This window comes from Antennarius striatus, chromosome 11, assembly GCF_040054535.1.
Source record: "Antennarius striatus isolate MH-2024 chromosome 11, ASM4005453v1, whole genome shotgun sequence".
In the NCBI taxonomy this organism is placed as follows: Eukaryota; Metazoa; Chordata; class Actinopteri; order Lophiiformes; family Antennariidae; genus Antennarius; species Antennarius striatus.
The window spans coordinates 3,198,935-3,223,944 of NC_090786.1; the positions used below are offsets into that span (position 1 = coordinate 3,198,935).

At 50.3% G+C, this 25,010-nt stretch overlaps 1 protein-coding gene across 4 annotated transcripts; it reads right to left on the minus strand.

The window, feature by feature from the left end:
* Window positions 1-3,150: 3,150 nt before the first annotated feature.
* On the minus strand, window positions 3,151-24,316 carry zswim8 (zinc finger, SWIM-type containing 8). 4 transcript variants are annotated; one of them, XM_068326970.1, is made up of 26 exons: window positions 22,734-24,316; window positions 14,195-14,348; window positions 13,228-13,322; window positions 12,936-13,108; window positions 12,746-12,853; window positions 12,540-12,621; window positions 11,925-12,045; window positions 11,432-11,633; window positions 11,166-11,341; window positions 9,784-11,068; window positions 9,572-9,703; window positions 9,312-9,491; window positions 8,815-8,998; window positions 8,219-8,317; window positions 8,001-8,125; window positions 7,597-7,918; window positions 7,357-7,512; window positions 6,806-7,028; window positions 6,436-6,725; window positions 6,129-6,352; window positions 5,548-6,045; window positions 5,093-5,270; window positions 4,821-4,994; window positions 4,611-4,730; window positions 3,571-3,749; window positions 3,151-3,492 (listed from the first exon to the last, which is right to left on the minus strand). In XM_068326970.1, exons 1-26 carry the CDS (start codon window positions 22,909-22,911, stop codon window positions 3,289-3,291), a joined length of 5,862 nt encoding a protein of 1,953 aa, XP_068183071.1. In that variant the 5' UTR covers window positions 22,912-24,316; the 3' UTR covers window positions 3,151-3,288. The 4 variants fall into 4 exon arrangements, with proteins under 4 accessions (XP_068183071.1, XP_068183069.1, XP_068183070.1 ...); XM_068326968.1 differs by having other exon boundaries at window positions 7,342-7,512; XM_068326969.1 differs by having other exon boundaries at window positions 8,219-8,326.
* Window positions 24,317-25,010: the final 694 nt, after the last annotated feature.

Below are 25,010 nucleotides of genomic sequence, written 5' to 3' on the forward strand. Positions count from 1 at the left end.
GTTTAAGTCTGAATTGATGTTGATTCTGATGTTTACTTGTATGCATATTCAATAAGATATATTTGCAATCTAAATATATGCATTTTCTTCAGTGTCATCCCTTTACATTTCATCATTCAAGGTCATTTTCTTTGCACAATACAGTATTGCACAGATGTCAAATGCTTTAACAGCAGAAACGCTTCAATGTGGGAGTTCTGCAGAGATAAGAGTCAAATAAACATAACTGCATGCCATCCATTACAGGCATTAATAAATAATCCACCAAATATATATTTAGAGAATAAAAGTCAATACAAATATAATATGAAATGAAAGCTAATCATTTAAAATGATGTCCGAGTGCTTGCCTCTTTACATCACCTTTTCAGGCTCAGGTGAACTTAATTTTAACGTCTCCAGACTTTCCTACCTTGATTATTTTCTTGTGTCTTCTACCTAAAGTGCATTCCCTCATTAAAATAACAACACAGATTTTAACCTCCAAGTAGAATCTATTTTAACCAGTGCCTTTTCATTTATTGATTGTTTCATTTGTCAGCAGAATTTCACCAGACACTCTGAATGGATCTCCAAAAGACCGCATTCAACTCTGAGCTTCCAAGCCAAAATATGGATTTAGCATGTTTGTCAACAGGATAACTGGAGAATTTTATGCCCAAATTTCACAAAACTTGGGGAAAAGTGTTTCAGAAAATTATTTTATACTAGAACATGTGAATTTGGAATGAATTTTCAAATCCAAATTGGCAGCGGAGTTGAATGATGACAAAACATATCCTCTTGTGAGAACAAAAGATTCATATGAACGCACATTGACTTAATTTTAAGACTCTCACGGTCTCACATGTGAGTTTCTTTAAACTCACATGTCCTGTGTTTAAACTGAAGCCCGAGGACAACAGGAAGGTTAAAAGAAATGCATGAAACATGACCAAATCAATCACATTGAGCATCATCGTACTGAATAAAAGAATCATCTCTTGTTTTATCTCCTAAAAACCTTTGCATAACATGCACTCTAACTTCATAGTGAAAGCTGTTTTTTTTTATTTGTCATGATGCTAATAAGGGTTCTTTCTACATGCATATACTTCATCTGGTACTAATGCTTATGGTGTAGAATCACCCGTTGCACCTTCAAAGTAACAGACGACTGACACTGAACAGAATAACGGATACATCCTGTTTACACAGAGGTGAGACGACTGACAGGTGGACAAAAGATTGAACTGGGGAAGAATTTCTCAAGTTTGGAGATAAAAAGCTGAGGCTTGGTTCATGTAAACATTGATATTGTTGTTGGGTGAAGCTCAAAGTGTTTGTAAAACACTAGATTTGAATGTGTCAGAATTTATAAATGTAATTTTAAAAAAATGTTCTTTATTTTATCTTAACTGATCACTAAAAGCACCCACTGAACCCCACACACCACTCACAACTAGGCATTGCTTTGAATTATCTTTATTAAGTAAACTCTACAATTTTAGTATTGCTTTTATCTTTTTTATTCATTTCACACTAAATTAGAACCTTTGCAATCAGCACATATAGAACTTTTCAACCAAGCTACACTTTTGAGGAATACAAAAATATCACAGTACATTTTCTACTAAGTCACCTTCGCCTGTGAGGTCCAGAGCCAATCAGAGAGGAGAGTTCAGAACCACAGCAGCTGCCTAGACACAGATGGAAAGTCTTCAAGTTACAGCACCATGATCGATGAGCTAACCACACTGCAGCCACGTCGCAGGTTGTGCATTAAACTGCTCAGTGAAGCAGGGCTGTCCAGAGTTGAGCCACAAGTGTGAAAACACGTCTGATAAAAAGCACACGTGTGTGTGTGTGCTCTGTGTGTTTGCCCTTTGTGACAGGGAGGAGGAGGAGGGAGGCTCGCCAGAATGGGACGCTGCACCTAAAAAAGCTCTTATAAAAGCTGCATATATGTGTGATTTATCGTTTATCTGCAGTTTTCAATCTGTAGTTTCTGTTTTATGGGAGGAAACAATTTGAGGAGACGACAGCAGTGAACAGTTGCTTCACTAAAATTCACCAGGAAACATCTGAGACAGCATTAAAACTGGTCAGAGAAGAGGAAGTAGATGATGTAGACCAGGCCTCTGAAAGTCAACAACTGCCTGTGCAGAATATTATAAAGTATAATGTAATTCTTTTAACGACTGAATGTAAAGTCTGACTTCGTTTTCCATTTTGCACACAGAATTAACGAGTAAATTTAGCTTATTTTGGAAAATATATGAAAAAAAATTTTTTTTCCAGATTGTTGCAGAAAATGTCTCATCTGGGACATACGGAAGGAATTTCTACACATCTGTCTGAAAGATTGGGGCGTGTTTTGAATACAAAAAAACTGAGACGACACCTAAACCACCGTCAAGTTAATCTAAGAAATGTCGATCCAGACGTTGTGTTGTACGACGAGCCCCAGCAGCGGTTTCGGTAGCTTCTGGTTTTTTGATCTGGTGCTGTGTTCGTATCACCACCCCCCTCCTCAACAGGCTGAAATGTAAATATGGATCCCACACAACAACAACAATAGCAACTTGAACATCCTCTCTCTCTCTCTCTCTCTACCCATCCCTCTTTGCACACATATTCATATTCTAAACAAAGTATCAAAAAAGATTAAGCAAAATACTGAAAAATCCTCACCCGTACTTACAATATAATTTCTCATATCAAACCTTTTTTTTTTTACTTGCAAATCTTCCTCTTTCTTTTTTTAAATTTTTTTTTTTTATCTCACTCTGCAAAGATTCGGATCCACAGTGACTGAATGAAAACCCGCCACTCCGGAAGGGAATGTTGGTTTCATTCACGACAAAACAAAAAAAAAATCTACAAAACACTGAGAATGAGGTGGAGGATGGAGGGTGAGAGATCCCTGTCGATGTCTTCAGATTTAAAGTGGGAGGGGGGAGGAGATGGAAGAGACGAGTTACATGAACAAAAAAGGAAGGAGTACACTTTTAATTCCACAGTTACACACACATGAAAGAATGAGACGGAGGAGAGCAGGAGGAGGTCGGCCTGGTCTCCCCCCTACGCCTCAGGATGTGGGTGGATGAACACACAAAAAATAAGTCTGTGGGGTTATTGGAGGGGAGGGGGTTACAGGAGCTGATTGTACTGCCTGTGTGCTGTTTGTTTGTTTGTTTGTGTGTCCGCATGAACGCAGCCAGCTCAGTGCAATGGCAGTAGCGACGTTGGAGGCTGACTCGGCGCTCTCCGAGCCGGGGTGGGGTGGGGGGGAGCCGGTCGGGACGCTCAGGGGGAGAAGGTGGCCATCTCCAGGGAGATGCGCTGCCAGAGCTCCTTGGTCTGCTTGCCCCTCTTCAGGTTCTGCAGCACGTCGTTGAACTGCATCATGCCCACGGGCGTCAGGCAGAACGCCCCCCGGGCGCTGCGGATGATGTTGACGAAGTCGTCGTAGTCGGCGGGGGTCAGGTGGATGAGCCGGTGGTGGATGTACTGCAGAGAGGAGGAGGAGGTGTGTAAACCCGGGCAGCCCGGTCAGACAGACGGATCGGTGCTGAGCGGCCGACGTACCTGCAGGTAGGCCTGCTGGCAGCGCTGCACCAGCTGGTGGAACGCCGGCGTCCGCAGGTGGGCGTGGATGTGGGCGGGGTTCAGCCGCTGCAGCGCCTCCATGATGATCTCCTGCAGGACAAACGGACTGAGGACTCCTTTTGCCGCTCCGACACAGAACTGGTACACATAGTTGACTCCTGAGGAGCAGAGGGAAGAGAGAGATGCGGGTTGGGTGTGATGGTGAAGGAAGAGTTTTTCAGGTTGTGTGTGTGTGTGTGTGTGTGTGTTCTGCATCTTGTTGCATGTACACTTTAAGTTCACACTATTCTAGCAATCAATGACCTAAAATTTGGAGGTCAAGCAGTTTGAACCAGTCAAGGTTGCATGGTTGTCAGGATGTGTGTAAAAAACACTGATCACGCGTCCTTCCTGATTAATCAACCCCCCCTTCTGGCCTTGAAAAGTCGAAGGTCAGCCATTGGACAATATTTGGCTACTTATTAATGACGTTTGTGCCAGTTGGCAGCTGACAGAGCCTGCTGTTAGAGAAATCCCTCTGATTGGCTCTGGTCAGTGGGGTTCTGCTCATTTTTCATCAATCATCCATGAATTTTGCCTCCGTCTGGCAAACGGCAACTGAAAATGAGTTGAAGCTGCTGAAGCGGTGGGAGAAGGGTGAAAATATTAAGAATAAATAGTTTATCCCAACAGCAGTTTAAATATTCATAATTTCCTGGCTCACTACCGCCACCTGCTGGCTGTTTCCCTCTCTGATTAGAAAGTGAAGGACGGAGGTCTTCGTCTTCTTTGTGGTGTGTTCAAGCACAACAGTTTGACCCCATCTATGTCAGTCTTTAATGTTTGTTTGTGTGTGTGTGTGTGTGTGTGTGTGAGAAAGACCCTTTTCCATAAGAAAATAAATGATGTATCAGGAAGTACGAGTGGGAAATCCAATATGGATGCAGAAGTCCAGCTGCATCAGCTAAGCATCTGACCCGTGTTCAAGATTAGGCCAGATTGTTAGTCTCTTTTAATCTCTTATCTCAGTGCCGGCTTACCGAGCCTGGCAGCCAGTCCCAGCAGCCACTTGACGTCCTCGGTGTAGGGGGGGCTCCTGGAGAAGTTGTTGGGGTGGTCGTTGTGCGCCCTCCTGCCCAGCATCTCCAACGCCAGCATGCCTTGAACCACAGAACACGTCCGTTTAATCCCACGCGCTCCGGATTAACGCCTGTAAATAATGAAACGTGACGCGGCCCCCGACTCCTCACCGACTCTGTAGGCGGAGTGCAGGTAGTGAAGGCCCTGCTGGCTGATTGGCTGGCTGTGCTGCTCGTCCTCCACCGGGAACGGCGTGCTGACCACGGGGCCGGGCTGAGAAGACAGGGAGGGGAGGGACGCCCCCTGCAGGGCCTGGATGGTGGGGCCCGAGTGGACGCTGCCCACTGCAGAAATAAAGGGGGGGGGGGGTTATGGTGCGAGGAGCCAACCGGCTGACGGGACCCACGCCCCACCCCCGTAGAGACATTCACGCCGTCCTCACCTGCTACGGTGGTGCTGAGTGGCAGCCCGGTCTCAGTGTGGTAGGGGTGGACGGCGATCTGAGTCATGGACGGCACAGGGACGCCGGGGAAGGTGACGGCCGTGGCGGCCATGGGGGGCTGGGGGCCGGTGGCCACCGAGAACGGGTACTGGGCACCGATGAAGGCGGGGTGCATTCCCTGAGGGGGCAGAACCACGGTCAATAATATTCAACTCAATTCAAAAAACTTTATTAGTCCCCAAGGAGCAGTCGAAAGCACATGAAGCAGGATTGGTGTAAAAGTGTAAACATAAACAGTGTAAACATAAACAGTGTAAACAGAAACAATAAATATAAACAATAATTAAATACTAATATAAATATAAATACAATGAGTTAGTTTACAATCTAATTGAAGATGTATTTCCATATAACATAAGGAAATTCCATCAGAGGGGGGCGGGGGGTTAGCTCACCTGAGGATATGCGGCCCCCGTCACGGGGAAGACGGTGGGTCGGGGGACGTGCTGGAGGGGATGCCCCAGGTACTGCGGGGTGCAGACGGTGGGCAGGTGGGCCTGGATGGTGGTGTAGGGGTGCAGCCCCTGGCTGTGGGGGTGGGCCATGGCCTGGCCGGGGATGGCGTGCGATTGGTAGATGGTGGAGCCCACGGAGATGACGGGCACCACGGCCGCCGCCGTGACCGAGGCGGTGACCGCCGCCATCCCCTGAGTCTCCAGGCCCCCTCCGGTGTCAAGGACGACGCAGTTGGACTCCGGGGGCCTCCTGCCCGAACCCCCGTTGGCCCCGCAGCGCCCGGACGTCTCCCGCGGCTGACCAGAGCCCCCGCCCACCGACTGCTCATACAGCCAGTACCACTGGTGAGCCACCTCGAACAGCACCTCGGGGTACACGCCTCCCCCCTTGGCGGCTTCCTCCACCGCCATGCAGGCCTTTTCCAGCATCACGTTGTCCTGGAAACGGACGGAGACAAACGATTGGAGCGCCGGAACCGTGTTTACATCTACGTGACCTTTGACCCCCCACCTCCCAGTACCTGCTCCTTGCACTGCACCAGCGCCCTCTGGATCTCGTTGGGGTTGAGGGCGTGAGCGTGAGGCAGGCAACTCAGGGCCAGCTCCGCCGCCGCCCTCACCATGTTGGGGTCCCTCGCCCGTGACGCCCTGTCGGCAAGCGACGCCACCTCTGGGGGGGTCAGGTGACCGTCCCAGCAGTCCACCAAAATGTTGAGGGCGGCGCTGCCAATCTCCATCGCCTGACCTAGAAGGGAGGAAACAAGTAGAGGGGGGTGAAGGCACGGTTTGTGGAATGGCTCCGCGGTGGCGTTGGCCCCCCGGCCTCACCTGTGATCCAGGACACGTGGGAGGAGTAAGTCCTGGAGAGCCAGTTGGGGGAGACGAAGTTGTGGAGGCCCAGAGCGTACAGGCCGATCTCGAAGGCACACAGGTGCAGGTTTCTGTGGGGCCCCTGGTGGCCCCCGCTGGCTGAGGGCTGGGTGAAGATGGAGGTGGACGAGTTCCCTCCTGCTTTGATCAGGACCGTCTTGGCCAGCTCAAAGTAGAAGTGGGCGGCGGCCTCAGACGGCTGGTTGGGCACGTGGGGGGCGTGGCACTCTGGACGCCGCCCCTTGTACCTAAACGACGGATCCCTTTGATTTAAATCCATAAATAAAGACATAAACAACATAAATAAATGTTTGGACCCCGACTTTACCTGCTGGTGTCGGTGCTTTTCGCCCTGGCCCCGCCCCCCGCCCGGCGAGACCCGCTGGACGAGGACGAACCCAGCGAATCTGACGACGAGCTGCTGATGCTGTCGCTGTCCTGGCCCCGCCCCCACGAGGTGGCGGCCCAGCCCCCTCGGAGCGGCCGCCGGCTGAGGGTGGGGGAGCTGTCCGAGGTGGTCTCCGGAGCGCTGCTGTCGATGCTCGCCATGCCTGAACAAAAGACCGACGCCCATTCGGTGACCACGTCCAATCAGACGCAGTGGATACATTTGACCATATATATATATATGTATAAAAGGAGTGGGCGTGAACACAGGTGGGTGGGGGGTAGCAGGGACTGTTAGCAAGGTAAATGCTAAGCTATGAGTTACTGCTTATGTGCCTTATTGTGACTTGCTCGTCCCCTGCTGGGCGTTTGAAAGAACGCAGGTGTTTCTGGAGGCTCCGCCCACTCCTTTTACACGCCGTGTGTGTTTGGCGATGTGTTTATTTATGCGTTGGCTTGGAAAAAAATATACTTTACCGCTAAAGGATTTACCGGTGTGTTTCTTCTTCTGCCGGACCGGCGAGCCCCAGCAGCGCTGGCCGTTCCCGCAGCGGCCCCCCAGCGCCAGCCGGCTGGGCACCGTGGTCTCCAGCTTGAAGGGGGTCGCCTCGTTCTGCTGGTCGGCGGACGGCGGCGGCCCATCAGCCACTGCAGGGGAAACACCAGGAGGTCCATCACAGAGTCAACTTCTATATATATATATAAAAAAAACAGCGAGGGCGGGGTTCTCACCGTGGTCCCTGCTCTCAGACGCCCCCTCCCCGGTGGAACTGTTCTGCACCGGGTTCAGTTCGGCCTGCTGTGCCACCTCTTCACCCGCCAGCGCTACAGCGGAGGAAGAGTTCGCAGACGGGGCCGTCACGGCGGTGGCGGAAGAAGGAGGGTGTTTGGACACCCCCCCCGCGGCGGCGCTCACGCCGTTGTGAGTGGCGGCCGCGGCGGCGTGTTTAGACGGGCTGCGCTGGCTACCGGCGGCCGGTTTGCTGGAGTAGAAGGAGCTCAGGGTCTGGGGCTTGTGGGTCTGACTCTCCCTGTCCAGCAGCTTGTCAAGTATCTGAGGATGGGAGGGGGGGGTGGTTAGGGGGCATGTCGTTGTCTCCTCTAGGGGTCAGAAGGGTCACCGCGGTGACGGCTACCTTTTTGAGCTTGCTCTGGTCGTCCTTGTAGGTGATCATCAGAGCCAGAGCCAGGTCTCCTTTCACCCGTCTGGTTCCTTCACACAGGAGGGGGTGCTCGGCTTCGCTCACGGTGGTCTTCATGCCTGCAGACGCACCGAGGGGGGAGGAGGAGGAGGTTAAGAGCAGGAAAGATGCGACGGGAGCGTCTGAATTACAGTTACGGCCCACCAACGTACCGAGAGCAGCGACGGCCGCCTCGAAGCCCAGCTCCTCGTCCCCCGGCATCTCGTTGTTACGGTTTCTGCTCGGCGGACGGGAGCCCGTTGGAGACACAACTGCACAAACAACATTGAGAAAAGTGCAAGGAATGTTAATTCTTACAGATGTCTTCATTAAGGCTTAAGAAAACCCACTAAAGACATGAACACACTACGATACACCTGCAGGGTGTAACTGAACGACAGGAACCAACTGCAGGAATTTAAAATCTTTATTTTGGCTCATGTCCAATCGGATAACGATCGATACCGCAGTCAGCCACCAGGAGGCGATCTAGATGTCCGGTCGTCCTTCTATACGTACGACTAATTGAATACAAGAGCAAATAATAACAAAAGTGACAATAGAAATTAAAAAAAAACAGTAAGAAATTAGAAAAAAATAAAATAAACGAGTAAGTAAACTTAAAGTCTGACTGGGAAACAACCTGTAACGCCTAAGTAGTGGTGAACTGGTGTCACCAGGGTCCATTAAACTATATTTTGCTGATCTTGACTGTCAGACAGAGTTACACATTCTAATTCCCGGTGATGGATCAACCCTTGGTGCTTACCTGGGGTACACAACACGTCAAAGATGAAGCTGGCCAGCATGAGGGGCAGCACCGGCCTGTAATCGCAGAAGTTCCCGTCTCTGAGCTGCTCGGCTCGCTCCCTGATGGCCGACATCTCCACCAGACCCAGAGGGATCTTCTTCAGCAGAGCCACCACCTCCGACTCCTGGTAGGCCAGCTTCACCTGGAGCGCACACACACACACACACACACACACACACACACACACACACACACACACACACACACACACACACACACATACGTGAGATTACACTCCTCAGCACTGTGTCATATTCATCTGAGATAATCATCTCAGACACGTGTCAAATTTAAGGCCCGGGGGCCAAATGTGGCCCTCCACATCATTTTATGTGGCCCGCAAAAGCATAAAAGGTCAGAGTGTCTAAAAATCAATAGGTCAAAAGTGTGCTTTGATCAAAACTACATTTCCCACGATAAAATAATGTGTGTGTGTGTGTGTGTGTGTGTCAGACCTCCAGAGCTTTGGTGGACGCCGGCGGCCTCTGCAGCTCCAGGGAGAACATGCCGGTGCTGAAGGCCAGGTTGTGCAGCTCCAGCCGTTCGCTGAGGACGGTGAGCAGGAAGGCGGCTTTGGACAGCGTGTTGGTGGCCACCTGCGTCTGCCGGCTGGTCGACACCTTGCTCTTCTTCCCCTACATCCAACACAATACCGTCAGAATCGGGACAAACACCCTCGCTTCAATCCGATCGCGACACACAGACGCGTCTCTACCTTAGTTTGCGGCTGCTCCACCTTCAGGTCGGGGGGGTTGGCCAGCAGGTCTCTGGCGAGCTCCACGGCCAGCCGGCAGGCCTCGTGGCTGTAGCCGTGAGCGTGCAGCGCCTCCGCGCACGCGAACAGCACCTGCACACACACATAGCAACAGTATCCAGGTCAGCAGTGGAGGATTCTATTGGAATCTAGGAGTCGGGGGGGGGGCTCACCTCCATGCGGCCCTCCTGCTCCAGAGGCTTCATCCCTGCAAAGATGTCAGGCTCCTCCTCCTGGTGGTTGTCCACAAGCTGCCGCTCCCCCCCCTCCTCCGAGGCCACGTTCAGATAGTACGCCTGATAGTCATCCTCCCCCACGGCCTCTCCTCCCGCCGCTGCTGCCGCTGCCCCCCCGCCGGACGTCCCCTCCCTGCTGCCCTGGGGGGGCTTGGCGGACGTGTCGGCAGTGGCCGGTCTCGCGGCGGTGGAGGTGGAGGCTTGGTTGCTTCCAGCCGAGTCAACGTCTTCATCTCTGGTCTGAACGGGCTCCGCCTCCAGCTCCGCCTCCTTCTCGGCAGCGCCGGGCATCTCCATGACGACCACCACCGTCTCTTTGGACAGGAAGCAAGGCGGGGCCGGCTCGGCGGCGGGAAGTCCGGGCGAGGCGTGACTGGCGCGCTTGGTTTCAAACGTCTTTCCACCGCTGCTGCCGTTGCTGTTGTTGTTGTTGTACTTGCGTGAGTCCCGCAGCAGTGGGCTGGGGGAGGGAAGCATCTCCGGCGGCGGGGGGAGGAACTCGAAGGTGTTGCTGGCCTCGGCCCCCAGAGCCAGGCTGCAGCCGTCGTCCAGGCTGAGCTCGGCCAGGTCGGGCTCCAGGGAGCTGTCCTCGCTGCTCGTCCTCCGCTTGGCGCTGGCGTGCTTCCCGCCCCCTAACCCCCCACTGCCCCCTCCAGACCCCCCCACTGACGCCCCTTTCCCACCTCCCTGCGTGAGCTTCAGCTTCCCCCCTGAGGACGACCCCGGTCCTTTGTACACACACTTCCCTCCTCCGTCTTCCAGGGCGAGCGAGACGCTCCCTCCCAGACGGACCAGCATCCCCCCTCCTCCGCTCATCGACAACCCCTTCCTCTTGGACAGGATGGTCTCCTTGGGGCGCACCGCCACCTCCTGCTGGGATGCGTGACCCCCACCTCTCCCTTTATAATCCCCCCCGGCTCCGCCTTCCCCTCTCGCGCCCCCTCCTGCTTCCGACGCTTCTCCTCCTCCTCCCGCGGCTGCTTTCATCCCCCTCTGGAGCTGCACCGCCCTGGACCAGCAGAAGGTGGCGCTCTTCTTATCGGCGCTGCAGTAGGTGATGCCGTCCAGGGGGTAGGCCACCTCCCAGTTGAAATAACACGACTCCACCGCCGGCTTGAAGCCCTGGAACAGTTTGTCCAGGGATTTGCGGTGTTGCCCCCGTTTGACGATCTCGATCACCTTGAGGTGCCACTGCTTCAGCTGGACGGCGAGCTCCAGACGCCTGGGGGGGGGGGGACGCGTGTCACCGCGTTAGAACGTTTCATACTGACATTAGATCTCTGTTCTTTGGAGGTTTGAAGGGCGGGGGCCTGCCTCACCTGCAGGGGCTCATGGTGGGGTCCAGCACGGCCAGCCTCCACAGCACCACCATCTCGTCGCACATGCTGGCGCAGGCGTGAGCTGCCACCTCCGATTGGCCGTTGCTGCGCCCCGTGTGGCCGCTGGCGCTGCTGTGGGACGCCGAGGTGCGAACACTGTACCACCAGCTGATGATCTGAAGACACGCCAAGGGGGGAAAGGGAAGTGGCTGAGCTCCACGGACGTCCCGCCGCGATACCGACGCCGGCGCGTGGAGAGGACCTACCTGCTCGTAGGTGAGACACTGCTCCGTCAGGATCTCCAGCAGCGGAGCGGCGTTGCTGTCCCGCCTCTTGAACATCTCCCTGACGATGGAGAGGAGGTTCCAGATGCCTTCGGGCTCTCGGCCCCTCAGAGGGCGAAGCAGACACGCCCATTCGGCGGCGGCGGGCGGTTCGGTGGACGACAGGTACATGGAGTTCACGTCGCTGTGGACAAAACACACGGGACTGGGTTTAATCCCAGATAAAGCTGGGGTACATCCCAAACGATGCCATATTTAACATATTTAAGGCTGTTAAAGAAGTGTTTTATAGCAGTTTAGATCACATGTGTCAAATGTGTCAAACATGAGTTACATTTATTAGTTCCATCCATCTGGCCCTTTGAGGACAGACGTTATGCTGATGTGGCCCTCGGTGAAAATGAGTTTGTCCCCCCTGGTTTAGCTTATTTTAGCTAAAGCGCACACACACACACACGTGACGGGTGGTGTGTACCTGAAGACGACCGGCGAGGGCCCACAGAACTTGTGCAGAGTCTTTTTGATGTTGTCGCTGAGGGTCGACTCGTCCAAATACCAGGTGCTCTGGTCGGTCGCTGACGGGCCAGCCGTGGGGTCTGCACACACACACACACACACACACAGGTCACACAGTGGAAACTCTGTCCTGGATACTGAACTCTAAAACCTCCATCATTCTGTTTCTCTGAGGGATTTTCTTTGCTTCAGCGCTGAGACTCAACAGACACGGACATCTGCGGCTCCAAAGAAAGAAATCTCTTCCCGTTCCACGCTGTGGATGGAAAACTCTGAGATATAAATCACATTTCAAGTCCAAATCCTGCCCGAACCTTCCTGCCGAAATAATACCATCCCTCCTCCCTCCAGGGATGATCCTCCTCTGCTCAACAGTTGGACTCAATCGGTGAAATATTCCCTCTATCCTCCCCTAATGCTGCAGGTAATATCTCTGCCATCTGGACGCAGAAATATGTAATAAAGCAGAAGCTGGTCGACTCCCTAACTTTCAGATAAAGGTTGAATTCAACAATGGCGAGGGCTGCACATCAGGACAGGTTAGGAATGGGTGCTTTCATCGCTGTGTCTGTACCTGGAGCTCCACACACAGTGTTGATGGCGGTAGACTGAGAGGAGAGCAGCTCGTCCAGCAGCCGCTGCGCCGTTGGAAGAATCTGTTCACACACAGGACGGGAGGAGAGACACTAAACACAGGGCGTGCAATTTGGACACCCGTACACTTTTTATTCATTAGCCTGGTCTGTAAATAGAACTGCGGGTTGGGGCTGAGGGTGGTACCTGCTGGGGCAGCTCGCTGATGAGGTACTGGGCAAATTTTTGGAGCTGGTCCCTCTGCAGCCGGGACAGAGACTCAGAGACCGGCGCCCTCAGACAAACAGCTGACGCCTGCACATCCACATCCAAATGTTCAGTAAAAACTGGTCAGCGAGGTTAGATTTCATCATTTTTTAGCCCCGATCTGACTCACGTTGTGGATCCTGAAGAGGCAGAGAGCCACCACGTGGGCGCACCATTTGGCCCCGGCGCCGCAGGTGCAGCTGCAGGAAGTGATGCGGCAGCGATCGAACATGACGGCCACGTTGTAGGCGCCTTTAAACTGACCGGCCTGACTGGTCACCACCGTGGCGCTGAGATGGAAGCCTGGTAATAAACAAAACAAAACAAAACAAAAAAACAGACAACAGAAGGTGAGAGAATGAAGCACACAGTCGTGAGACAACGGCGCCATTGGCGTCATTAGTTTGGTGAAAGCGACGCACCGATCTGCAGGGGATCTTTGACAGCTCTGATCCTGTACAGCTGCTCTCCACGCTGGAATTCGTCCGGGCTCCCATTGGCCAAGCAGGAATATAACCTGGAGGGGGGGGGAATAGAACGGACAGAACACAGAGAGGGAAGAAAGAGAAGCTGAGTATACACTGCTGAGTCCTGTTTATCCGTCTATCTGTCTGCGCTGGAAGCCCTTCATTAAAGTCAGGATCTGGGGTGGGTGAGAGTTTATCCAAGCAAACTAAGACGGGGGACACCCGGGTTTATTAAATCAAAGCCAAAACTTTCCAGCGATCATTTCCTCAGAGAGATAAGACGAGGCCAGAATGTGAAGAAATGTACTGGGTAGCCATTCTCCTGTTCCACCTTATGTGATTCAATCGGGTGATAATAATAAAGATTCAGACAAGGGCGACGTAAAATCATACAGAAGTGAAACTTCATGGGTAAATAAATGTGAACTCATCGCCACGTTACCCACTGGTGGTCGGATTCCGATTTTAATGGTCTGACTCTGACATGAAGGGCAGCAGGAAGAACAAATGCAGGTTTTAGCCACTTGACCGTTAGCTTCGCCACTATACAGTCTATGATATTAATCCGACACAGACGGTCTGTATTTGTGGTACCTCATTATAACAACCTCTATTTTAACAACCCACTGGAGTACCGCAAGGTCACATGTTCGGTCCTCTTTTATTCACAATCTATATATATCCTATTATCATTCAAAACAAACCTCTAACGTTCAACTCTATGCAGATGATTTCCCACCAACTCCAGCCGTGTTAAGAACACAATCTACCTTTACCTTGCTTTAGACACCCTGCAGAACCTCAAACCCTCGAGCTGAATGTTGTTCTTGGCGCTTCGAGGCGTTCATAGTTGGCAGGACAATCCTTGGCACAACTCTAACCGGAGTAAAATAAGTGAACAAGAGGTTATCGCTCTTCTAACCTGATGTCCTCCTCGTTCTCAGGGAAGCTCCAGTAGGCGATGCGGAGCTGCAGCTGTTCTGGGACTGGGGGGTAGACCTTCTCCACCACCTCAAACGGGATGTGGAACGCTACCTGCTTGGCCGACAACTCCACCAAAGGGATCACCTGGCCATCTGGTAAAACCCCCACCACCATCAAAAAAAAGAGGAATGTAAGAGCAGTCAGGAAGATATGAGAAGAAAAAGAAGTGTGCAGTTTATTTCTTTTATTCCAAGATGACAGGAAAACGTAAAATTAAAGAGTAAGAGATGAGAATTAGAGGAGAATTAAAGAGCGAGATTCAGTCGGTTAAACATCTGGAACAGGTTGGGGATGATGAGGAGTGTGTGCACGAGCAATTGCTGCCAACAGTGATGTCATCATGCACTGACACACACACACACACACACACACACACACACACACACACACACACACACACACACACACACACACACACAGCAGCCTTCTGTATCAAAACGCTGAAGTAATCTGAGGTAAACTCTACCGATATCCGAAAGATCCAAACGACAACATCATCACTTTAAAACAGTTTCTATTGAAAGGCAGCTCCTTTAGGACACATGACATCAAATCAGTGTGTGTGTGTGTGTGTGTGTGTGTGTGTGTGTGTGTGTGTGTGTGTGTGTGTGTGTGTGTGTGTGCGTGTGTCTGGTGGGGGGTCTACTGAAGAAAGGGCAGCATCAGCACAATGACAGTGGTCCTATTGAGAGCGGAGCGGTTTGCCATCGAGGGAAGAAAAAGTGATGGATCTCAGATTACAGGCTGGATTTCCAAGCCACTACTTCTGTTCACCATTTATGGAGGGAAGCACGCACACGCACGCACACACACACACCACAGGGCAAAGCATGGATAATTAATACTGGATGCAACATTAGTAAGGCTCCAGTCCTTCCTATGGACAATACTCAGAGGGACAGGAAATCAAAAAGCCTTTTCAGACAGAAATTACCAGGATGGATGCAAAATGAAGGCGTAAATAACAGAATACATGTCCCAGAACCGTCTGCTAGCTCAGTAGGATACCTCCAGGTTTAGTCGTCAGCTTCACAGTTCTCCTTACTTTCTCACTTTTTCCGGATGTTATGTTCCTGCATCATAATGATCATAATGTGTTTAAACTCATTTTAATGTCGATTTGTGATTAATACGTGACCTATGACGAACAGCTGAGAAAAGCAGGAAACTGATCAGACAACTTCCTACTTTTGAACTAACTAGTTTTTGAACTAACTAGGTTTTTAAATAACTATGTTTTAAACTTACTAGTTTCTGAACTGAGTAATTTACCCATTAGGTCTTGAACACCCCTTCCTTGAGTGGTCACCTTATCGTGGTGGAGGGGTTTGTGTGTCCCAATGATCCTAGGAGCTAAGTTGTCTGGGGCTTTCTGCCCCTGGTAGGGTCACCCATGGCAAACAGGTCCTAGGTGAGGGACCAGACAAAGTACTGCTCAAAGACCCCATATGATGACAAAAAACACTGACACACGTTTTCCCTTGCCCGGATGCGGGTCACCGGGGCCCCCCTCTGGAGCCAGGCCTGGAGGTGGGGCTCGAAGGCGAGCGCCTGGTGGCCGGGCCTGCACCCATGGGGCCCGGTCGGGCGCAGCCCGAAAGGACAACGTGGGTCCCTCTTCCCATGGGCTCACCACCTGTGGGAGGGGCCATAGGGGTCGGGTGCATTGTGAGCTGGGCGGTGGCCGAAGGCAGGGACCTTGGCGATCCGATCCCCGGCTACAGAAGCTGGCTCTTGGGACGTGGAATGTCACCTCTCTGGCAGGGAAGGAGCCTGAGCTGGTGTGTGAGGTTGAGAAGTTCCGACTAGATATAGTCGGGCTCACCTCCACACACAGTTTGGGCTCTGGTACCAGTCCTCTCCAGAGGGGTTGGACTCTCTTCCACTCTGGAGTTGCCCATGGTGAGAGACGCCGAGCAGGTGTGGGTATACTTGTAGCCCCCCGGCTTGGTGCCTATACATTGGGGTTCACCCCGGTGGACGAGAGGGTAGCCTCCCTCCGCCTTCGGGTGGGGGGCCGGGTCCTGACTGTTGTTTGTGCGTATGCACCAAACAGCAGTTCAGAGTATCCACCCTTTTTGGAGTCCTTGGAGGGGGTGCTGGAGAGCGCTCCCACTGGGGACTCCATCGTTCTGCTGGGGGACTTCAATGCTCACGTGGGCAATGACAGTGAGACCTGGAAGGGTGTGATTGGAAGGAGCGGCCCCCCCGATCAGAACCCGAGCGGTGTTCAGTTGTTGGACTTCTGTGCTTGTCACGGACTGTCCATAACGAACACCATGTTCAGACATAAGGGTGTCCATATGTGCACTTGGCACCAGGACACCCTAGGCCGCAGTTCGATGATCGACTTTGTGGTCGTGTCATCGGACTTGCGGCCGCATGTCTTGGACACTCGGGTGAAGAGAGGGGCGGAGCTGTCAACCGATCACCACCTGGTGGTGTGTTGGCTCCGATGGTGGGGGAAGATGCCGGTCCGACCTGGCAGACCCAAACGTATTGTGAGGGTCTGCTGGGAACGCCTGGCGGAATCCCCTGTCAGAAGGAGTTTCAACTCCCACCTCCGGCAGAACTTCACTCACGTTCCGGGGGAGGCGGGGGACATTGAGTCTGAGTGGACCATGTTCCGCGCCTCCATTGTCGAGGCGGCCGACCGCAGCTGCGGCCGTAAGGTGGTCGGTGCCTGTCGTGGCGGCAACCCCAGAACCCGTTGGTGGACATCAGCGGTAAGGGATGCCGTCAAGCTGAAGAAGGAGTCCTATCGGGCCTTTTTGGCCTGTGGGACTCCTGAAGCAGCTGATAGGTACCGGCTGGCCAAGCGGAATGCGGCTTTGGTGGTTGCTGAGGCAAAAACCCGGGCGTGGGAGGAGTTCGGTGAGGCCTTGGAGGACGACTTCAAGACGGCTTCGAAGAGATTCTGGTCCACCATCAGGCGTCTCGGGAGGGGGAAGCAGTGCAGCATCCACACTGTATATAGTGGGGATGGGGAGCTGCTGACCTCAACTCGGGACGTTGTGACTCGGTGGGGAGAATACTTCGAAGACCTCCTCAATCCCGCAGACACGCCTTCCCATGAGGAAGCAGAGTCTGGGTTCTCTGAAGCGGGCTCTCCTATCTCTGGGGTTGAGGTCACCGAGGTAGTTAAAAAGCTCCTCGGCGGCAGGGCCCCGGGGGTGGATGAGATCCGCCCGGAGTTCCTAAAGGCTCTGGATGTTGTGGGGCTGTCCTGGTTGACACGCCTCTGCAACATCGCGTGGACTTCGGGGACAGTGCCTCTGGATTGGCAGACTGGGGTGGTGGTCCCCCTTTTTAAGAAAGGGGACAGGAGGGTGTGCTCCAACTACAGGGGCATCACACTCCTCAGCCTCCCTGGTAAGGTCTATTCAGGGGTTCTGGAGAGGAGGGTCCGTCGGGAAGTCGAATCTCGGATTCAGGAGGAGCAGTGTGGTTTTCGTCCTGGCCGTGGAACAGTGGACCAGCTCTACACCCTCCGCAGGGTCCTTGAGGGGGCATGGGAGTTCGCCCAACCAGTCTACATGTGTTTTGTGGACTTGGAGAAGGCGTTCGACCGTGTTCCTCGGGGGGTTCTGTGGGGGGTGCTTCGGGAGTATGGGGTACCGGACCCCTTGATAAGGGCTGTTCGGTCCCTGTACGACCAATGTCAGAGTTTGGTCCGCGTTGCCGGCAGTAAGTCGGATTCGTTTCCAGTGAGGGTTGGACTCCGCCAAGGCTGCCCTTTGTCACCGATTCTGTTCATAACTTTTATGGACAGAATTTCTAGGCGCAGCCAAGGCGTTGAGGGTGTTCGGTTTGGTGGCCTCAGTATCGCGTCTCTGCTTTTTGCAGACGACGTGGTGCTGTTGGCTTCATCAAGCCGTGATCTCCAACTCTCACTGGAACGGTTCGCAGCGGAGTGTGAAGCGGTTGGGATGAGAATCAGCACCTCCAAATCTGAGACCATGGTCCTCAGTCGGAAAAGGGTGGAGTGCCCTCTCCAGGTTGGGGATGAGATCCTGCCCCAAGTGGAGGAGTTCAAGTATCTTGGGGTCTCGTTCACGAGTGAGGGTACAATGGAACGGGAGATCGACAGGCGGATCGGTGCAGCGTCTGCAGTGATGCGGACTCTGTATCGGTCTGTCGTGGTGAAGAAGGAGCTGAGCCGAAAGGCAAAGCTCTCGATTTACCGGTCGATCTACGTTCCTACCCTCACCTATGGTCACGAGCTATGGGTCGTGACCGAAAGAACGAGATCCCGGATACAAGCGGCCGAAATGAGTTTCCTCCGTAGGGTGTCCGGACTCTCCCTTAGAGATAGGGTGAGGAGTTCGGCCATCCGGGAGGGACTCAGAGTCGAGCCGCTGCTCCTCCGCATCGAGAGGAGCCAGATGAGGTGGCTCGGGCATCTGGTTAGGATGCCTCCTGGACGCCTCCCTGGTGAGGTGTTCCGGGCACGTCCTACCGGGAGGAGGCCCCGGGGACGACCCAGGACACGCTGGAGAGACTATGTCTCCCGGCTGGCCTGGGAACGCCTTGGGATTCTCCCGGAGGAGCTGGATGAAGTGGCTAGGGAGAGGGAAGTCTGGGCTTCCCTGCTTAAGCTGCTGCCCCCGCGACCCGACCCCGGATAAGCGGAAGAGAATGGATGGATGGATGGATGGAGGTCTTGAACACATTAGGTTCTAAACTGAATAGACAAGGCTTTGAATTATTATTTAACAAACATTTTTGTTTTTTATGAATTTACATTCATGTATTTATATTTGTATTTATTTTTATTGTTTATGTTTACACTGTTCATGCTTACACTGTATATTTTACACCTATCCTTCTTTATGTTGCTTTCAATTGCCCCTTGGGGACTAATAAAGTTTTTTTTTAAATTTAGAGTACTTTACATAAAATACTCGTTTGATCACAGATTTGCTTCATAAACCCGGAAAATTAAGAATCTGGTTTCATTTCTTTTCATAACAGAGAAAAAAGCTCCATGGATGCGAAAAACTTCCAAGTTTTGGATGTTTTCATCTCACTTATTGTTTTTGCTGGACTGGCAAAAAGCTAAAAAACAAACAAAACTACAGTTTCACTATAAGAAAAAAAATGTCCGCAAAGGTTATCGACATTTGAAAGCGCTTTTATTTTTCAAACCGCTGCATGTCGTGTGTTTTTACCACAACTACTAGTCAGAAACTGGGGCAGTCTGTCGAGGAGCGGAGAGCTCAAACCTGGGGGGGAGCTGGGTAGTAACAGAGCTCATTTTGCCAGCCTGCGATTGGCTGCTGCAGGTGAATGACAGGAAGCTGTCCACCAATCAGCCGCCAGCACCGAGGGAATCCGCTCTAACAGCTGTTCCTTTGTAGCTGGTGGCAGAGCTGAGGGCCCTCCTCCTCCTCCGGTCCGTTTCTCTCCAGGGGGTGGTGGGGGCTCTCTGGACTGACGTCCACCTACGGTGCTCAGGGTGGGACATTATTCTGCTCTACTAAAATAAACACAGGATACTCTGCCCCGTTAAAGTGGACGGTAGGTTTACTTTGAACGCGCAGCTGACACGAAAAAAAATCCTTCAACAGGTTTTAGAATCCCTTCTCTGGCAGAGTCTCCGCCAAAAATAATCAGGTGGGGCTGTTATCCTGACCCTACATGCTCCGTTTGTGCCCCCCCCCCTAGATTAAAGGGCTCTTCCAGCTTTTCAGTTGATTTTTGGAGCGATGAGAGCGTCTGTTTCCAGCTTTCAGGATTCATTGACTCATTTTATAAATGTATGAATGTAGTTTTAGTTTTATCAATGTAACTAAATGTAACTCAATGTAATGTAAAATAAATGTAACTACTCCTTAATGTTAAATAATTCTGAATTTACTATTTATTCAAGTTACAAATATTACAGTTGCACAGAACAATATGTTTGTTTCTCTGTAATAAAATAAATCATTTTAATTTGTCAGGTTATGAAACCAACAGAATTCCATCAATCAAGGATCAAACTATCAATGAATAAAGAAAAATAACATCAAACACAAGTTAGGACGTTAACTTTGTTCAAAACCTTTTTATTCAAAGTTTAAATGGGCTGAATTACTGCATTGTGGGAAATGTAGTTTTGGTCAAAGCACACTTTTGACCTATCGGGGGCCACATAAAATGATGTGGAGGGCCACATCTGGCCCCAGGGCCTTGAGTTTGACACATGTGTTGTAAAGCATGAGAGAATTCTAAAGTTCTGTTTATGCTTCAACAGCGTCTCAATTTACTTTGAATCAGAAGGTATGCCTCCCCATACTGATATTAAACCACCAATCTGTATTACCTTTTCCCACACTATTTTCGACTGTTTAAAGCACTTTTGTGTCTCATGTAAGCCCAAGACTCACGGAACGGAGCACACTTCCAGATGCCGTTAGCCAATAGAATGCGCGTACGGTATCATGTGACTACCCACCAAGAATCCACGAGCATTGATGCGCGAATGCGTGAGGGCGCACTGTACGCAAATCATAATATCTGGATGAAATAGTCGTAGTTAAAAGCATGAGAAGATACGTCTTTTTATTTCAGTGTGTCTATGTTTTCAAACCTGCCCCATTTGCCAGCTCACAAAGTGAGAGATCTCAAAGTGCATTCTTATCTGAAGTTAGCAACCAATGGTATTTACAGGAAGATTTGGACATTTTTTTTTTATCGGATGGAAAGAAAGACATTTTGCAGAGAGGACAGTTCAAACAAGCAGCAGGCTGGGTAAGCACTGAGATGAAGTGAAAAACTTTTGGCGCCGTGAGCCGTCAGGTGCAGGTGATCCGACACCCTGGAACGTCTTACCGGACACTTTCATTACAAAACCAGCTGTAAACCTACAAAACTTCACTCCGGGCAAAAAGTATTTTCAATCTTTTGAATCGCTCGGGTTCGATATACCGTCTATTTGAAAGTCAACAAGCCTTTTTTCTTGATCTCAACAGTCAGTGGGAAGAGTATCTCTGTCCTGTCAAACATCAAACCCGGTTCTCGACCACGAGCAAAGCTCTGACAAAGACGGAGCTGCTCCGAACGCTCCGATGTATTGTTACTGGAAGGGTCTCTGCTAAAGAAACATGCGATAAATGACTGTTTGTCATGAAACCACTGAAGGCATGCCACTTGTGGGAGACGTGGGATTTGGAATCTTCTCCAAACTGCTCCATGTGTACACACAGAGTCCCTCAGCTGTTTGTTTGTCTGTGAGCAGGAAAACTTCATTATTTATGAATGAATTTGGGTCCACAGAATATTCAAGAAGTGATCAATCGTCATAATATTTAATTTTAATAGGACTGAAATTAAAACTGTAGCTGAAAGTGTTGTTGATTCAGTTTGGAGATAGTGTTGAGAAGATTAAACCAACTTTTCCAACAGAAATCCAATTAGTTGTGACTCCCGTCTTGTTCTGATCATCAAACGCAGCTCGTGGCTTTCATTCACCAGCAGCAACGGTAACACATGACTGCTGATGCTGGGTTTAGTAAACAGGAACACGGAGCCGTCTCGAGAGAATCACCCCGTGGAGGAGGTTAAGGATGATGTGAGGTAGCTGTAGCCAGCAGGCTCCACATTCCCTTGACGATTCCACGCCGGAACGATCCACACGACAGTTAAAATCCACCGGAGCGGCGGCTTGTTGATTCATTTACGGAGAAACGCTCGTGTGTTTTTGTTTCATACCAGAGAAAACTCAGTGACAAATATACTAAGTGATATATTGACAACGCGTAGCCATTCTAGAAATATGCATATCTCAATAGCTTTGCCTCTTTATCAAGATCAAAACAACACAAACAAACAAACAAACACAGGTGCAACAGGTTTTCCTAAACCGTTTTCACTGACGCTCTGATTCTGGATTACAAAAACAAATCCCATCACACGTCTTGCAGACAATGGTGCAGCCCCTGGTGTGACCCCCACCCCTTACCCCCCTCCCTGCCTAAAAGGCTATTAATCACTGCAAAAAAACACATCAACAGGAATAATGCATGCATTAATATATCATTCGTTTCAATAAAGATCCAGCATACTGCAGGCAATTTCTGTTGCACGCTTGTTGTTAAAGTTGGATCAGGGAAAAGATGTGTTCAACCGGTGTGTGTGTGTGTGTGGGGGGGGGGGGCACAGTCAAAGCAGAACAGATCAGATATAAGAGCAAAAGTTTGAGCAGTGTTGTGGATGTTGATGTGGTGTTTTTAAGGGTGACAGGTTTTAACCAAAACTGTTGAGGAGATCTGAGTGTGTCAGGGGGGTATGTGGGGGTATGTAGGGGTGGTTGTGTGGGGGGGGGTATTATTGATGACTATGTCTCCTTGTTTACTTCACTACAACAACCAGCTACAGATAGTCCCACTGATATTCCTTCACCCTGCTGCTGTTAATCCCACCACTCACACACTGCCAACATTCACCCAAGCATTCAAAATGAACTAGTGTGTGTGAGTGTGTGTTTGTCCCACCTTTAATCTTGACAGTGGGGGAGTTGGGTCCAGCGGACTGCTTCCTCCATCCCCTCCAGTTCTGACAGAGAGACTCGGCCTCAGAGATGAAGGAGCAGAGAGAGTCTTCCTCGAACCGGTCCGAGTCTTCGAAGGAGAACCTCTCCCCATCCTCCCACTCGGCGAACATAAGTTCCATTACATCCAATTTTTTCTTTCTTTTATTTTTTTTTCTTTCTTTTTTTGTTTTGGAGATTGCGTCGAAGTCCAGAGGACGACGGGCTTTCTTCAAGCTTGGTGATCGAGAGGAGACCCGGTGAAAAAGTGTCCGACACTCGGGGAAAATCGAGTCTCAAGACTGGGGGAGGGGAGGCCAGTCGCTACCCAAACACAGCTGAGCAGCTTACCGCTGGGCCCTCAAACGCAGCATAATACAAACTCTGACAAGCCGACGGGCTCCGTTATGCAGCCAGGAACAACTAAAGCGGGGGAAAAAAAACCTAGAGTTTCAGTGTTTATGTCTAACTTTCCACGTGTTTAGCAGCGTTTCCCTTGAATTCAAATCAAACTACAAGTCAACTAGTTCGATTTATCCACCAACTTCATGCCGCTTTACTGACTCCTTTTACACTCAATTTCCACGGTTTTATCGTTTGTTTTCACTTCACTACCAAACATACCAGCTTTTATTTATTTATTTATTTATTTATTGCTGTCAAACAGACGGAAGACCCCCCCCCCAAAAAAAACTAAAAATGTCACCCGCTGTTCTGCTAGGACCATGAATGCATCACGGTTAGCTTTAGCCAAACTGATTCAAACTGGAAGAATTCCTTAACTTCACTTAATTCAAATACCACAAAAAATATCTCAACAAATATCTCAATTAACTATTGTACAGTTGTACAATTCCTTAAAGCGTTTAAACTTTATCACAACAAAAGCAGTTGAAGCGAGTTAAATGTCTTCCACATTTACTATGCTAGTTAAATGCAGGGGTGCTAATGCAAAGCAACATTAGCCGAGAGGCTAATGATGCTAATAGCTTCGCTCTGGGGCGACAAAAACATCTGCCATCGACGTACAACGACTATATTCGGATTAAATTTGATTAACAACCAGATGACATGCCTGTTCGGAAGGTTTTCCCTTCGTTTTCTATTACAAATATCGTCCCCCTACCGTTAGCTAGAAAGCTAACCTGGGCTAACTTCAGCTAGCTTAAATAGCTGTTTGTTTACATTTCCCGCTGAGGCTCATCTGTCGCTGTTCGCAGACGACATCCTGATTTATATCACCAATCTACAGGAGATCTGCGCGTTAGATTTTAAGTAAAATGAGATTAATAATTCGATGTTAATCCCCGGTCCTAGCTTGATGTTTCCCGTTCTTTGTATCCGTGTAATCTTGGAGCCTGTGCCTGACGTTCGAAGCCGACAGTCGGATCCGTCCTCAGGTGTCTTCCTCCGGTTGTTCTGGCGCTGGAATCGTCTCTGCCTCCGAATGACACCGGGATCCCCGGGATGTTTCCCCGTCTCCCTGTCGTCCGGGCTCGGTCGGTCTGCCGGGGGAAGATGGCTCACCTCTCCTACAGCGCCTCCTCCTCCTCCTCCATCAGCTGATCACAGCTTCCGGCTGCCGGCTCCGTTCGGCTCCGCTGGAGGAGAGAGACTCCGGCCGGAGAACCGAATCCGATTCGGATTTACTTGAAACCTGGTGCTGAATGGATCCAATTAAACTTTTTTATTAAGATGTGAATGAAAGGGTGCATTTAAATCAATATTTCTTTTTTTCTAGGGAATAATTCATGGATCGTGGTGAAAGAAAGCGGAAATATTAAGGTCATTTGAGTTTATGGGAGTTAATTCACCACCAGATCCAAACACTGAAGCATAATGAGGTGAATAAATGTGAATTAAGTTATTAAGGCTCTTTGTTCAGCAGAAAGGAAGTTATTTTCAAGACCTTTCTAATGAATCGTATTATTTTATGGTTGGTTCCAAAAGGTGGTAAACCACAATGGATTTTAGTTTTCTGTAAATTAATAAATTACACTATCTTGACACACACAATATCTCTGAGAAAGGTCAGTATTTATTCTAAAGTTACAAAGAAATGTCATGCTTTTGTGAACAGTGTGATTTTTGTGTGTGTTCCTGCTGACCAAGGCGTTTGACATCTTCATGCTTTGACAGGAACCCATTGTTGATGACTGTTTCACTGATATTACTGTGTTACAGACTCATTAATAATTAATAATAAATAAATGAATTCTATGGAAGCAAATTTACATACTAA

What these genes read in the sequence shown, in the direction of transcription:
- zswim8 (XM_068326967.1), bottom strand. Translation starts at nt 22,911, where the DNA reads ATGGAACTTATGTTCGCCGAGTGGGAGGATGGGGAGAGGTTCTCCTTC. An exon ending in CGTCCACCAAAGCTCTGGAG is followed by an intron (nt 8,999 to 9,311) that starts GTCTGACACACA and finishes TGTGCGCTCCAG; the next exon opens with GTGAAGCTGGCCTACCAGGA. An exon ending in CCACGTGTCCTGGATCACAG is followed by an intron (nt 6,353 to 6,435) that starts GTGAGGCCGGGG and finishes CCTCCCTTCTAG; the next exon opens with GTCAGGCGATGGAGATTGGC.